This window comes from Carassius carassius, chromosome 10 (genome assembly GCF_963082965.1).
Source record: "Carassius carassius chromosome 10, fCarCar2.1, whole genome shotgun sequence".
In the NCBI taxonomy this organism is placed as follows: domain Eukaryota; kingdom Metazoa; phylum Chordata; class Actinopteri; order Cypriniformes; family Cyprinidae; genus Carassius; species Carassius carassius.
In genome coordinates this window covers 18,893,237-18,909,191 of record NC_081764.1, presented here as the reverse complement: position 1 = coordinate 18,909,191, position 15,955 = coordinate 18,893,237, and the positions used below count along the sequence as shown (strand labels likewise).

General features: G+C 40.1%; 1 protein-coding gene across 2 annotated transcripts in view; it reads left to right on the top strand.

The window, feature by feature from the left end:
- The window catches only part of LOC132151922 (transforming growth factor beta receptor type 3-like), a 120,144-nt gene that overhangs the window by 5,418 nt on the left and 98,771 nt on the right, over positions 1-15,955 (top strand). For both annotated transcript variants that reach the window (XM_059560474.1, XM_059560473.1), the window contains exon 2: positions 3,334-3,486. In XM_059560474.1, coding sequence (XP_059416457.1) covers positions 3,417-3,486 — 70 coding nt within the window. In that variant the 5' untranslated portion in view covers positions 3,334-3,416. The remainder of the gene's footprint in view (positions 1-3,333; positions 3,487-15,955) is intronic.

Sequence of the window (15,955 nt, the reverse complement as noted above, 5' to 3'; positions counted from 1 at the left end):
GGTCGAGGCGGGAGGCGGACGCACTAATAAGGTGGCTGAATGACTGCAGCCACTAGCATTTTATTTTTCACCTGGCCCCTCCTCCTCAGACTTGATGCACACGCAGGTTGCCAGATTGCAGACACCAACAGAAACGAGCACACCTGACGATGGAAAGCATCTCCAATATTTATTCTGCTTTTATTATACTGTTGTTGATCATAGCGTTTTTTGGATGGATTTTAAGGATGGGCAGAAAGTTATATTTCCCACTCTGTCAACCTTTGGTTTGCCAGCTTACATGACTGAAATGAAATATGCTGTGTTTCCCGCCAACTGGCAACCTGGTGTGCTGAAAAACAATTGGGTAAACTGGCAGTGGGTGGGTTTCACAAATAAATTAGTTTTTCAGATAAACAAATGTGTTAACATGTTTCTTTAATATCTGCAAACATATTATGGATATTTTTATGCTTTAGTAGAGTCAAAAACTTAAGTACAGCACCTTTAAGTCAGTTTCTCATTTTGAACTGAATATGGATGGTTTTATAGTTTTAAAGCACGCTTATTCCTCCAGAGTGAAGTGCCTATTTGAGTTCAGAGCGATTAAACCATATGGTGTTCGCCACTCCACCTACACAGTAAAAGTGTGGAGTAGCTACTTATTATGTTCAGTCTGGGGTCTGCTGCCTTCAATTTGCTAATGACATTTCCAGATTTATTCAGAAAGTTATTGTACTATATCTTTTCTGCCGAGAAATAGTGGGAGAGACACAATCTATCAGCAGGAGTCATATGAGGTGAGGTCTCTAAACTGAAACAAACACACTATATTTTATAACTGACTGAGTTAAATAGAGTTGCCCATGTGCCATGGTTTTAGTTTAGGAACCACTATTGTTCTGCTGGTCCACTTTTGATCAAAATGTTTAGACGGTTCAGATATTACACTCACACAGCTGTTCGAGAGGATGATACTAATTGAGGTCAAATAATTAATAGAAAAAGAACATGCAATGTACCATAATGTAAAACCAACGGGCCTGTGGCAGTGTTTTAATTTCTGTATTTTGTTTTGCCCTAACCAGGCCTGCAGAATAAAAAAAATATGTATATATATATATATATATATTTATATATTGTTTATATTGTTTATATTATATATTTATTATATTGTTTATACATTTATTTTTTACCCAATCCAGACCAGTAGAAAAATGTTTAAAAATAGTTTTGTTATATTTGAAAGCATTTTTTTTCTGTTTATTTAATGATTTATTCGATTTTGAATTGTTTTTTCCTTATTTGTTTTGTTGTGATTTTTGTTTTGCTTCGGTTTGCCTTTGATAACATCTCCTTAAATATGAGGACTCCAAAATGCCTCTACTTTTGTTGTGAGAATGAGAGGGGAGAGAGGGGGACACCAAATCAAAAGAAATCAAAAGCAGAGGGCACTGGTTTGAGGCCCCTTTGCTGGAAGTGCAATATTTGTTGAGATTCTCCAAAAGGACTTCCCAACCTCAGCAGCTGCCTGTGTGTGAATGGCTCTTTGTTCCTGCAGCTGTTTAGAGAGAGAGAGAGAGAGAGAGAGAGAGAGAGAGAGAGAGCATGCTCTCCTCACCTTACTGAGAAAAAATGAGAAAAGGGCAGAAAGCTAGGAGAAGGAAGGAAGCAGAGTGAAAGCTAGAGATGGTTTCAGAAACTGATGAACTTGCGGCTTTTGTTACTCTTCTCTCTGGGACAGCCCCCAGTGTAGCTTGTGGTTGTTTTTAACCATTGATAAATGTTCTGATTGACATTTGAGGTTTTAATCCACATGTGCCTGTGTGCATCTTTATATAAGTTTTACACATCTTTTTTTCTCCACAGTGCACTGGGGTAGCGTGTGATGGTTTCTCACCCATGGCTGCACGGGTGGCTGGTTGTGCTGAATGTAACTGCTAAACCCATTAGTGAAATGCTTGGTTTTGCTTCAGTAAACTAGCGTGATAAATCTGTGATGGTGTTTGGTCAGGTTAATAAGAGTGGTATTGGCCTTTATACTGTGTATGTGTAAACATATCTACGCACTCTGTGTGGGATGGTGAAATATGCCTCTTAAAATCTGCTACTTGCATAATAGGTCATCTTTATGAGCTAATGAAAAAAACATCAGAGAGGCAGTTGTGCGACAGTCACAAACTGGAGACTTGCAGCGCTCTGAACTATAAATTCTTCGAAATATGAACCTCTTCATTGATTTATAATATAAACTGTCTGAAAAAATAATGGGAAACTGCTTTAAAGACTGCTATTAATATGAGTTTTGCTGATGTTTGGACCTACATTCACCATTATTTATTTCAAAAACATTGAACCTGTATTACAGTTTTGGGATGGTGGCCATGGAAAACTTTTCATTTTCACTTTTCAGAAAGTTCATTTTGTCAAAATGGAATTAAACTAATTGAATCGAGTCTGACGCGACATTTCAGAGGCTCTGAGCAGACGTAAATGTTTGAATGCCAGTGTAGATTTGTTTGAAAGGTTTTTATTTAATGGCTCAGTATCTGTCACGATGCAGATGGTATGTATATTATTGCACCATTTTCTCAGGTAGTGGACTTAGTTAAACGTCATGCGGATAATGCATGTAGTATTTAAGCTTCTAGTGTGGCATGTGTTGGTTTTAGCTCACCCTCCGGTGAACTCCGATTGGCCGCTTCATCGCTCAAGTTCAGTTGTGGTCGTGTTAATTAGCTGTTATCTGTTAATACTATTAACAGCCAACTCTGGGTGTCTAATCTTCACTGCAGCATTTCTTTTATTGTGTTGTTTAAATCACTATGTATTTTTTGACACTGTGAATTCTTTATGCTTTAGTTTTAGACATGTTTCAGTTATTATGAAAAAAGCGGTAAGTATTCAAAGTGTGACCAGGATGTAACTTAGTTCAAGTTTGCTTGTTTATTTGTATTATTTTCTGTAAATGTAAGTTGTCATTTTTTTTAAAGAAGTCACCATGCTCACCAAATCTGTATTTATTAAATCAAAATTACAGTAAAATTGTAAAATTCTATATTTGTACTATTTATTTATTTATTTTTTCTTTTAAATATTTTAAAACGGTAAAACTGTATTTTCAGAAATGAGAAGCGGTCTTTGATACTGCAGTTCAGGTCAGTATGACCCATCTCTTGTTCTTTTTATTCCCACTATTCACACGAGGCTTAATTAGTGGGTTGAGATGAACAAGTGCCGCTACCTCAACCAGAGCCCTGCTGTCTCTTCCCATCTAAGCCCACAGGATGTGACATTAAGACCCTAATTCCCTGCTGCTTGGTCACTGACTGACATCTTTCTCTCGTTCTACAGAGCTAGTGGGGACCGTTCAAGAAGACACCCTGCTGCTACTTTTTCTGCCACGTCTGGCTTCAGGAAAGCGTTTTCTTCCAGCCATGTGGCAAACGGCACTCATACACCCCTCTTCCATCCTGTTTTTGACCCTCAGCAGCTTAGCCTCGGCAGGTAAGCGCTGTTATCCTTGTAACTCATCATCTATTTCCTGGGATTTTGGAATAATGGGTCAAGAGTGAGTGAGCTGTCTATATCTTCTGTTGCGTTTGCCTTATGAAGATGGAGGAAAGACTGAGAATTTTTAAGGGGTGTTTTTATGTCTTGTCTCATGATGAAGTTAATACCAGTGCTCACTATGCCCAGTGGAAGCGTGCATAATGATGCTACTGTAGCAAGAACAAACCTTGGTAAAAAAAAAAAAGAAAACTGCAAAATTTTGTTATCACAGTGTTCATTTTTACAGTTTTTGGTTTTTGTCTTTTAAAGAAAATGTCCTTGTAATTTTTGTCAGCTTTACTCAAAAAATGCCATCTAAATTTTGGAAAGGAAACATCTCATTTGGCAAATAAATGCAAAATTACACCAAATATTCAAACACTTTATATATTCATTTTAACATATATCAATATTTAACAAAAGCTACATGTGAAAACTATCCTGGATTACCTTAGCTTCTGAAATTATATTATAAGTACAGTATAGTATATTATTATAATGTTTATTAGTTCTTTATGTTTTAGCTCTTCTTTTTTTTTCTGGGAGTTAGATATGTTTTAGCAATTATAAGATGTAATCTAGTTTCAATGTCACTTGTACATTTGTATCATTTTGTATTAATGCAAGTTCTAATTTTAAGTTTATGTTGTATGTATACAGTATTTATACGTACACTACAGGTCAAAAATTTTAGGGTCGTTATGTTTTTTTTAATGTTTTTGAAAGAAGACTCCTAAGCTCAGCAAGGCTGCATTTATTTCATTAAAAATACTGTGAAGATGTGAAATATTTGTGCAATTTAAAAAATCTAGTTTTTTTTAATATATTTTAAAATGTAATTTATTCTTGTCTTGGCAAAGATGAATTTTTCAGAGGTCTTTTAGTCTTCAATGTCACACGATCCTTAAGAAATCATTTTAATATGCTGATTTTGGTGCTCAATTATTATTATACATTTTTTTTTAAAATCATCACAATTAAAAAATGTTGATTAATAGAAAGTTCAAAAGAACAGCATTTTTTATATATAAATATATATACAGTATTATACAGTATAAAATACAGTATTAAAAGTATGAATTTCTAAAAAAAAAAATTATGCTAGTGTATCTGATTAATCTTACATGTATAGTATGTGATTTAGTTAATTACTAGCATATTTTTTCAGTTGAAAGTCATCTCAGTTGCCATCATGATGTGCTTTTGTCAATTCATCTTCATTTTTATTGACAAAAAACATTGCTAAAGATTTTCCTCAGTAATTTCAATGATACAGTTGACACAATATTTGACTGGATGTAGTCACAGAAAACGGGGCATGTTCTTCGTAGGGCGTTTTCTCGATAAGCCGTACTCGAATAGTGATGATTTGTTCCCCTCTGGCACAACAGCCTGACCGATAGTTGCATTGTAACGACTGACTTACCAAAGACGACTTACCACTGGTGCAAACTGAGCAAGCCAAAACAAAATCGTGGACGTCACGAGCCATAAGTGGCCACCAGAATCGTTGTTTAACTAACCCCTTGGGTCGGCTTATCCCTGGATGACAAGCAACGTTAGAGCAGTGACCCCACTGAATAACTTCGGACCATAACTCTTCTGGCACAAATAAACGATTCGGTGGGCAACCGGACGGAGGCGTTACCCCTTCTAAGGCCGTCTTGACCTTCGATTCGACCTCCCATATGAGTGCTGAGACGACTATTTTCTCAGGTAAAATACACTCGGGAGTCAATGGGCGGGCGGAGGGATCAAAAAGACGTGACAAAGAATCGGGTTTGACATTCTTGGAACCCGTGCGGTACGACAGAGTAAAATCAAAACGACCAAAAAAAGTGTCCACCGAGCCTGCCTGGAATTGAGTCTTTTGGCAGTTCTAATGTACTCAATTCTTGTGATCGGTCCAAACAATGAAAGGTACCCCTGACCCTTCCAACCAGTGACGCCACTCCTCTAATGCTAATTTGACGGCCAACAATTCTCTGTTACCAATGTCATAATTGCGTTCAACTGCTCCTACCCCCACCTCTGATTGCGTCGACCTCCACCACGAACTGCCGTGTGGGATCAGGGGCTACAAGGATGGGAGCCGAAACGAAGCGGCTCTTGAGGTTGGTAAATGAAGTCTCAGCTGCATCCGACCACCTGAACGGAGTACTGGGGGAGGTCAAGGCCGTCAGAGGTGAGACTAGTTGGCTTAAATTACGAATGAAACGTCAATAAAAATTGGCGAACCCCAGAAACCGCTGTAGGGCCTTACGGGAATCTGGAGATGGCCAATCTATCACAGCCTTAACTTTGTCATGATCCATACGTATTCCCTCGGACGAGACGATATATACCCTAGGAAGGGGACAGACTGTGCATGGAATACGCATTTCTCCGCCTTGACAAAAAGCCCATTCTCGAGTAATCTCTGGAGCATGGATGGGATGAGACACAGGAAGGACTGGAAGGTTCAGTTGACGTGCAAGGAGAGAGTAAATGAAATTACCTTCGGCCCCAGAGTCCAGAAGGGCGTGAACAGTCGTGAGTGTGGTTCTCCCACCGCAGTTACACCGGAAGGAGAGTCGATGATGTGGTTGAGGACTTCCCGGCGGAGATCCCACCCGATAGAAGCCTCAAACTTACTACTGGGCTTGCTCTTTTTACCGGCCAGGAATGGATGGAATGCTCCGAGCCACCGCAATATAAGCATAGTCCTTGGGACCTCCGCCGCTCTACCCACCTGCATGGGTTCGTGATCGTAGACGGGACCGACCATGTTCTCTCGACTCAAGCGGCCCCTTTCCGGAGAGACGTAATGGCGTGTAGGACTGACTTGTTTACCCAGGCGGTTAATCTGAGCGTCCACCCGATGGGCCAGGTCGATTAGGCCGTTGAGCGTTGGGGGCAGCTCGAGGAGGTAGATCTCCTTCTGAACACGGTCGGCCAGCCATGCAGGAATCGATCCCACTGCGCCGCCTCGTTCCACTGGCACGCGGCCGCCAGGGTGCGGAACTGAATGGAATAGTCCGCCACTGATGATTTTCCTCGTTTCATGTCCGAGAGCTGGTGAGCGGCCTCCCTGCCGGCCGCGGCTCGATCGAAGACCCGTTTCATCTCTTCGGAGAGGGAGTGGAACGAGGCGCAACACGGATGTTGATTCTCCCACACCGCCGTCCCCCATAAGGCGGCCCTGCCAGAGAGTAGGGTAAGAGCAAACGCAACCTTGGACTCCTCTGTCGCGAAGATGCGGGGCTGCAATGCAAAATGCATGGAACATTTGTTAAGAAAAGTCTTGCAAAAGTTTGGCTCACCGGAGTAACTCTCTGGCACCGGAAGTCGCGGCTCTGGCCGGAAGTGGTCATGGGAGGTCTCCCAGGGGACGGGCGGCACAGGCGGTGCGGTGGGCGCAGTGGGAGAGGAGAGTTGATGAATCTGCTGGGTGAGCTCGGACACCTGTGTCACCAGCGCTTGGATCGCGCGTCCGGTGTTCACGATGCTCTCCTGCTGCTGATCCATGCGGTTGACGCTGTGGTGAATGAATTCAGACAGTGAAGTGGTGCTCGCTGCTTCCATGTTTGGTGAGAGCGTTCTGTAACGACTGGGTGAAGGAGTGGGAGGAAGCAAGTGCGAGATAAATGATATTTAATGAAGACAATGATACAGACAGTATTTGAGATACAAACAACGCTGGGAGGAGTGCACAGTCCAGGATGGTGGTGATGAGTGACGAATCCGGAAGGCGGATGTGAGTTGGCAGCAGGAGAGGGTGACACAGGAACTGCGGGGAAGCGAGCCGAAGGTAAGTGGTGTTGCTTGGTGGTGGGTTGCGTAGAGTGGACGGGGTTCCGGGGAGAGACGGACATCCAACGCAGAAACACACAAGAAAGCAAAGCATAGGTCATAAACATGAAACAACGCTCTCACGAACACAAGACGCTAGACAAGCCAATATATAGGGATGAGTAATGAGTGACAGCTGTTGCTGATGACAATTAACGGAGATGCCCACAAACTAACGCGTAACACACAGACTTGTGCAAAACCCAGAGATCACGGTTTACCAACCGTGACATGCATCCCATGAGAAAAAGGGAAAGAAAACAATAAGGCAGCAAGACAAACATAAGGAACAGGCAAATGATGACAGTCATGAAGTCTGGGATAGAGAGTTATGATTTAAGAGCGCACATATTTCACACCACTCTATGATTTTGCTCTCACTTGTTCTGTCAAACATCTTTTTGTTGGTAACAGATCCCACTGGTCATTCTCAGCGGTTTTGTGATCTCTCTGTCACTCAAACTCAATGCTTTTCTTCTGGAGATAAAAACCAAATCACATTCGGTGTAGATATTGGAATAGAATCACTCAATAAAATATAATCAAATTAATCAGATATGAATGATTAGGCTTGTCATTCAAAACACTTTGAATCAATTTAATTAACTAATTATTATGACTTGAATCAAAATAATTAATAATTAGTATGCATATCAATTATTAATTCATCAAATATATCACAGTTAACAGCCTATACAATTACAATATTTAGGGTCATTTTTTTTTTTTGAAGTTTTAGTTTTATTCAAGTCTATAATCTTCATGAAGGCTACGTTCATTTTATCAACAGTAAAATCAGTCATATTGTGAAATTTGCCAAGTCCAAGACATGTGCGATTGCAGTTGCTCATTTGAAATAGAGATCTTTTGGAACATTTGACTCACTATTTATAAATCTAACCGTGAAAAGACATTCCACTCTCGTGGCAGGGGCATGATTCAATCTTTTGAAACAGTTTTTTAATGAATAATTACACTAAATTGAGGTTTTAAATGCACAACCCTAATAAATTCACGAAATGTGTGGCTGTCAGAATTTGACGTTAACCAGCAAGATAATTAACAGATAAAAGATTATAAAAGTCACAACTGTCAGAGGTGAGAATTACAGTAGAGCTGAAACAACGAATCGATTTAATCGATAAAAATCGATTATTAAAATAGTTGTCAACTAATTTAGTCATCGATTCGTTGCTAAATAACTTTTATTTGCCATAAGCGGCTCATTTCGTGCATATTTCAAATCTGCGGTGACCAAAGTGTGGCAGTAATGAGCCACCGGAGGTTTTACTCAGCCAGTACAGCAGGAGAAGTAGCGAATAGCCAATAGCTGGCCTCGTTTTATGTCACGTGCTTCCCGAACAGCGTCTCTGCAGCATTTAGCGTGATGTGGGAGTACTTTACTTTGAGCCTTCAAAAAAGAAGATTAACCTGTAAACTCTGCACTACTGAACTGTTTAAGGGGACGTTCACATATCGCGTCTTTTGCGCGCTCAAGTTGGTTATTTCCAACACCGCACCGCATCGAGTTAAAAACATCTCAACTTTTCAGAATGCTGCAAGCGCATCGCGGGTCATGTGACAAGAACTAACCAATCAGCTTCATCCTTTCCCGTAACAACGTTAAAAGCTCAGTCAAGATGAAAGGAACAGCTGATCATAGTTGTATATGGATTTCCATTTTGAAATAAATTTAGTAGCAGAGCTACTGCAAGCAATTTTTTTGAGCTGCAAATCCATTTATCCTTTGCTGAAATTTCCGCGTCTTCAAGGAGAGAGCACGTCATGGTTGCTTAGCAAAGGCAGACGCCTCAGGGGCGCTTCTGTCCAAACGCTTTGGAAAGGAGGAGAAAGCGGTGCACCTAGCGTTTTCCACGCGTTTTTAGGCACGATATGTGAACGGCCCCTAAGACTTTTATTTGTGCAGATTCTCCAGTACAATGTTGTTTGCAAATGTTTAATCGTAAAAGCTGATAACATTGCTTTTTAACAGTTAACATTTAAAGCTTTACAAACATGTTCTGTGATCAGTTTGTCGTTTACCAGTTCAAAATTCAGTCATGCAGCCTAATTATGACTGAATGAGAGAGGTAAATGTTTAAAGATATTTGAAATGCACTTTTTTTCTAAGTATTCACTGCTCTTTTTCACACAGCAGGTTTTTTGTGTGTGACTGTCCAATTTTTTCTTCTGGACAACCTTCTGATGGATTTTACTTTAAATTGTGAGTTCCATTCAGGTTTCATGCCACTGGCACTTTATTCGAAGGATTGTTTACAATTTCACAGCAAAAGCTATAAAGCTGTTTCCCAGTAAATAATAAAATACAATGCACGGCAATTTTATTCTGTTTTATCCTTATTCTTCGTGAAAATATGTTCTGAAAGATTCCTTAATAAGCTTCGTTCGGGATGTTAAACTACTTTAGGAGCTCTAAGGACTGCCATGGTGAAAACATTATTTTAAATCTCCTTGTGAAATTTGCTAGAGTATGGGTCAGTGTTCTGATTGCAGAAGAGTTCGACAAAGGATTACTAACACAATAAAACAACTCCAGGTATATTTTTGATTAGGATATGACAGTGCAAAATGGTTAAAATCTCTTAAAAATCTATGCTGAAGGATAAAGACCATTTATTAATAATTTACTTGGGGAAAAAAATGGAAAAAACTAAAATATAAGTACATAAACCGATTAATCGATTAATCGTAAAAATAATCGACAGATTAATCGATTATCAAAATAATCGTTAGTTGCAGCCCTAAATTACAGCATGCTAAACAATAAGATAGAAGGATTTTTTAATATGAGAAAAAGGATGCAAAAGTGCTGGGCTAGGAGTAATATCTGTGTTTTGGTGCTCTTTCAACTCTTTGGTGATAATTCAACTCTTAAACCATATCAGTCCAAGGAACTCAAGAATTTATGTTTATATGTGATTTATGTGTTAATTTATGTGATGGTTAAGCAGGGGGACAATGGTGTCAATACGTTCCTTGAGTTTAGTGAAGTTTGGCCTGAAAACAATCTCACCTGCCTCTTCCTTTAGCTCCCTTGAGCAAGCATTGTTGCTTTGCACTATATATTTGCTTCCTTAGAGTCTTAGACATTTTGGCATATTTACCCGGAGCGCATTTATTGAGGCTCTTCTTTTAAAGTTGATTTTATTTTGTAGTATTGTTGATGAAGCTGTCCCAAACCTTTGTCTTATGGGTGATGTTGATTTTGATAAATCGGAGTCTAGACAGTCTTTCTTAGTGCCAGATCCTGGCATGCTCAATCTTTTTCTTGTACTCAATCTTTTTCGTTTTGTTTTTGAGCATAGCAGCCTCCCTCAGAGACTCCGTCTCTTGTTTTCTAAAATCTAGGACATTATCTAATCTGCAGCATCAAAGTGTCTGCAGCCCTGAGCCCTTTTCCGCATGGACTTCAGATCACTGCCAGTCATAACCTGTGTTGTTCAGCTCTAGTCGTCTGATTATAGAGATGACAGAGGTGTGATATATGAACATCTCCATGTCTTTCGAGACTCTTCTTGAATGCTGTATGTCGTGTGACAGCTGAGAAATGTGTAACCTATATGACAGAACAGGAAGAAGATCGCTCTCAGTGTGTCCCAGGATGGATCTCACTTATGTAATGTGACTGATATAGCAAGCTAAGACAAGGAATAGTGTTTCACAGTGTACAATTTTTAAATCTGTAATTGCTTCATAATAGGCCATAATGAACAAACCAAGAAGTGAAAAAAGTGTAATACATGGTTTCCTTCCTTTATCTCACTTCATTCTTCAAACTAAAGGCCTGTTCACAACAAGGTGAATGTTCAAAAATTTGCTGCGGTACTTATTTTAATTTAAATGAACACCTATTAATGTGTCTAACATTATTTATTTAAATGTTTTAATTAATGGCGAGGGGTTCTAATGTCTATTCTGCAAATAAAGCTGGCCAACCAATAGGGTTCACACTGTCACATGCTCCGAGCCGCTACTGTTACATAAAATTATGACTTGTGAACGAGTGTGTTCCTAAACAACAGTTAAAGGCTCTAATATTCTTTTGTATTTGAAGAAGAAAAAAGGAAAAAAAAACTGAAAATAGAGGTGTACCCCACAAGGTTTTAGATTTTTTTTAAATTACTTTTATTTATTTATTTTATTTTATTTTTTGGGGGAGTTTCACAGCCTGTTACCCATTCACTTTAACTGTATAGAAAAGAGAAACCTGAACAATCTGTTAAATATCTCTAGTGTCCCATCAAAGTAAAAGTTTTCAGATTTTAAATATTAAATTTATGACGCTAGAAATTTCATTTTCTGGATGAGCTGTCTCATATGTGTTTTCAAATAGGCTGTCTGTCCCTTCATTTGTCAGACATTCCTTTCTAAGCACTAAGTACGTCAGAGTTGTCTTTTTTTTTTGGTCTCTCATTTTGCCAAGCTGTAGATTCTTAGTATAGTCTGTTATTATGGGATGGCAGGGCTGTTGGAAGCCCTCAGGTTTCACTGGTATAGTGGAGAATGGAGCAGAAATCAATTAGCAGCACTTGCCAAAAACAGCTCTTGCAGGATGCTGGTTACCCCGAGGGCCGAGCGTGTGGCCTGTGGGGCGGCTGCAGAAACACGCGTCTGCTCGTGTAAGTGGGTGAAACAGCTCGCTTTCTCCTCACCGCTCCATCATTTTGATCCTCCCACAGCTCACAAGAATGAGTGACAGTTTGTCATTTCTCTCTCCTTCCGTCCTGTCATGTTACAAAGACACAAATAGAATTAGTGCTGAAAACAACATTTTATTTTCATAATTTCGTTTAAAATGACTTGTCTGATTTTCCTCTCTTATGAACCAGGCACAGAATCAGACCGACTATAATAGTGCCTCTCCAAATGTTTGAGGACAAATTATCTGTGTGCTGTTTTATGGTTTGTGTTACTGACTACGTGTGTGTGTGTGTGTATGAGCCCTGCCAAATTGTATTGCGCAACCGCTGCAATCCGAGTCGCGATGCTGAGGAGGCAGAGAGATCCAAACCACCTCACTCTACATGCTGCTCCTAACTGGAAGGAGAGTGAGCGAGAGAGAGAGAGAGAGAGAGAGAGAGATCTCCTTCCTAAACCAGATGTTGCTGTGTGATTTAAGTGTTAGTAACCAGACTCCTTCACTGCTCTTGTGTTGGCACGAGGGAGAGGTGTAGGGATGTTTACATAGCAACAGCAACCCGCCACTGGCTTAATTACAGGTTACTGCAATCTACACCGCAGCTCGCAATCTCTCTGAGTCAGTCTGATACTCTTTTTCTCTATCGCTTTCCGCTCCAACACAACCGTTATGCCAGTAAGTGAGTGAGTAGACGACCTCAGCCAGGGACCTAATGTAGAACAGCTGGTGACCCTGCATTTTCCATTGTGTTTCATATTGTGCCGGAAAAAGAAAAGAAAATGAAAAACACAGGCCACAAGATTTGGAGGGGTCCAGGGAGCATGCCGTGAATTCATTGAAAAGAGAGGAAGAATCATAGCTTCTGTTAACTTCTTTTATACCGACTGTGTGAAGAACAAGTATAAGTTTGCATGTTACATGACATGGGAAAACATCTACAATCCCATTTAAATGCCATTTCTTTGATTATTTGGTAGTTCGATGGAATTCCGTGGAAGCCTTTAGAGATTTTTTTTTCTTCTTGATATTCCAAATGACTTTTGTTGTGATTTTGGCATAACGAGCTGTTTTCTTGAGATCTTGACTTTTTTTTGTTCTTAGTTTAAGTTACCATTTGTGACACCTGATAAGCGGCTTTTTTTTGTAAAGCTGCTTTGAAAGTTTGTAAGTATCGTCAAAAGGGCTCTACAAGTAAATGTGAATTAAATTTTTGACTCAGAGGCCCCCCATTGACCATAACAATATTCGCCCAACATGGCTGTTCCAGTTATTAATGATTTACTGGGTGAAGATTGAGGGTAATTATTTTAAGAGTATTTTACTCTTAATTTAAAAAAAAATGACTGTCATCATACAGTATATGCAGGTTTTTTTTTATTAATGATTTTATATTGCAGAATTGTGAATATCTGTTTTGTCAAACTGCTGTATTAATAAAAAATTAACATTATATGATCTGTCTTATTATATATATATATATAAAAAAGAACATTCTTAAAAGATTGTAAAAGACATATTTTGCAGATGTGTGTAATAGATTAACATAATGAAGTTTATTATGGCCACAACTTTGCGTGCATAATTTACCTCAGGCAAACAGATGTTTCATTGCAGATTTTTCCATTCGATGTCCAACACACATTCACCATTACTGAGCTTGATTTTCTCTGCATGTCAGGTGATGAGAAGTAAATTCTTCATAAGGGAAGCATTTTAGGGTTAGAGATTTGACCAAACCCTGAGTGTTAACCTTCAATGCCGGACTTGCTATGGATATGGATGACATCTCAAATTATTAGATTAGATTAGATTAGATTCAACTTTATTGTCATTTTGCAAAGTACAAGTACAGAGCTAATGAAATGCAGTTAGCATCTAACCAGAAGTGAAAGAATATAGTGTTTTATATACATAAAAGTAAAGCTATGATATATAGAATGTACAGTGGAGTTGCTATATACAATATTGATCAGAGTATATACAGAATATAAATATGAATGCAATGTAGGGATTGTATGTAGTACATTATGAACAGAGCAATGAAGGATTATATATACATTATGAATAGCAGGAACGTGAGAACAGTGGTAATAAATACAGTTGGATGAGTGTGCAAAAGTATTGTTGAACAATGTATTATATGCAAAAAAAACAGTAGTGCAATGATATTTTTTGTAGAAATAGATTACTGTGCTTGTACAGTAACAACTTTCGACAGTTTATAGTGTCGTAGCTTTAACCATGTGCAGTCTGTGCAAAATATGTATAGTGCAAATAATGTATGTAAAGTACTGTGACCAGTGCAGTAAAAAGAGCAGGTGCAGGTTAGATTGGTGGTGTGGAGTTCAGAAGTGTCACAGCCTCGGGGAAGAAGCTCTTCCTGAGCCTACTAGTTCGAGAGCGTAGGCTCCTGTAACGCCTGCCGGATGGAAGGAGGGTGAAAAGTCCATGGTTAGGATGAGAGGCATCCTTGATGATGTTTCTTGCCCTGCTCAGACAGCGCTTCTGATAAATGTTCTCAATGGAAGTTAACTGGGTGCCGGTGATCCATTGAGCAGTTTTCACCACCCGCTGGAGTGCTTTGTGGTCAGATGCAGAGCAATTGCTGTACCATACTGAGATGCAGTTTGTGAGTATGCTCACAATGGTACAGCGGTAGAATTCAGCAAGGATCCTGGGACTGAGGTGAACTTTCTTAAGGCTCCGTAAGAAGTAAAGGCGCTGCTGTTCCTTTTTGACCAGGGTGGAGGTGTTTAGGGACCAGGTTAGGTCATCTGAGATGTGGCTGCCAAGGAACTTGAAACTCGACACACGCTCAACTACAGCCCTGTTGATGTAGATGGGTGTGTGTGCATGATTCCTAGTCCGCCTGAAGTCCACAATGATCTCCTTAGTCTTCTGGGTGTTTAGTTCCAGGTTGTTGGTGGCACACCACACAGCCAGGTGCTGCACCTCATCCTTGTAGGCTGACTCATCGTCATCCTTGATCAGACCGACCACCGTGATGTCATCTGCAAATTTGATTATGGTATTGGAGCCATAAACAGGAACACAGTCATGGGTGAATAGGGAGTACAGGAGAGGGCTAAGTACGCAGCCTTGTGGCACTCCAGTGTTCAGGGTGATGATGGAGGAGGAGAGGTTATCTAACTTAACAGACTGAGGTCTGTTAGTCAGAAAATCTAGAATCCAGTTGCAGATGTGTGTGCTGATTCCAAGATGGCTGAGCTTGGAGATCATCTTGGAGGGGATTACTGTATTAAATGCAGAACTGAAGTCTATGAACAGCATTCTCACATGTGTGTTCTGACTGTCCAGGTAGGTGAGGGCAGAGTGAAGAGCCGTTGAGATGGCGTCCTCTGTTGACCAATTGTTGCGATAGGCAAATTGGAATGGGTCTAATGTAGCAGGGAGACAGGATTTTAAGTGGGATGCAACCAGTTTCTCAAAGCACTTGGCAATGATGGGGGTGAGTGCAACAGGACGGAAGTCGTTAGGGGCCGAGGCAGTGGAGTGCTTCGGTACAGGCACGATGGTGGAGGTTTTGAAGCAAGTGGGGACAGTTGTTTGGGCCAGGGACAGATTGAAAATGTCCTTGAAGACCTCAGCCAGCTGCTCCGCACAGGCTTTAAGCACACGACCAGGTATTCCATCAGGGCCAGCTGCTTTCCGTCCATTCACTTTACACAGAGTGGAGTAAACATCTGATGTGGAGAGTGTGAGAGGCAGTTCACTGGGTTGATGCTCAGCTTTGAGTGAGATCTCCTTATTATTTTGATCAAAACAAGCATAAAAGTGATTGAGCTCGTCTGGGAGGGAGACAGAGCTGGAGGGGGGCACAGAGTTAGGTGATTTGTAATCTGTGATAGATTGTATGCCTTGCCACATATGCCGGGGGTCTGAAGAATTGAAGTGTTCTTCAATCCTCTGTTT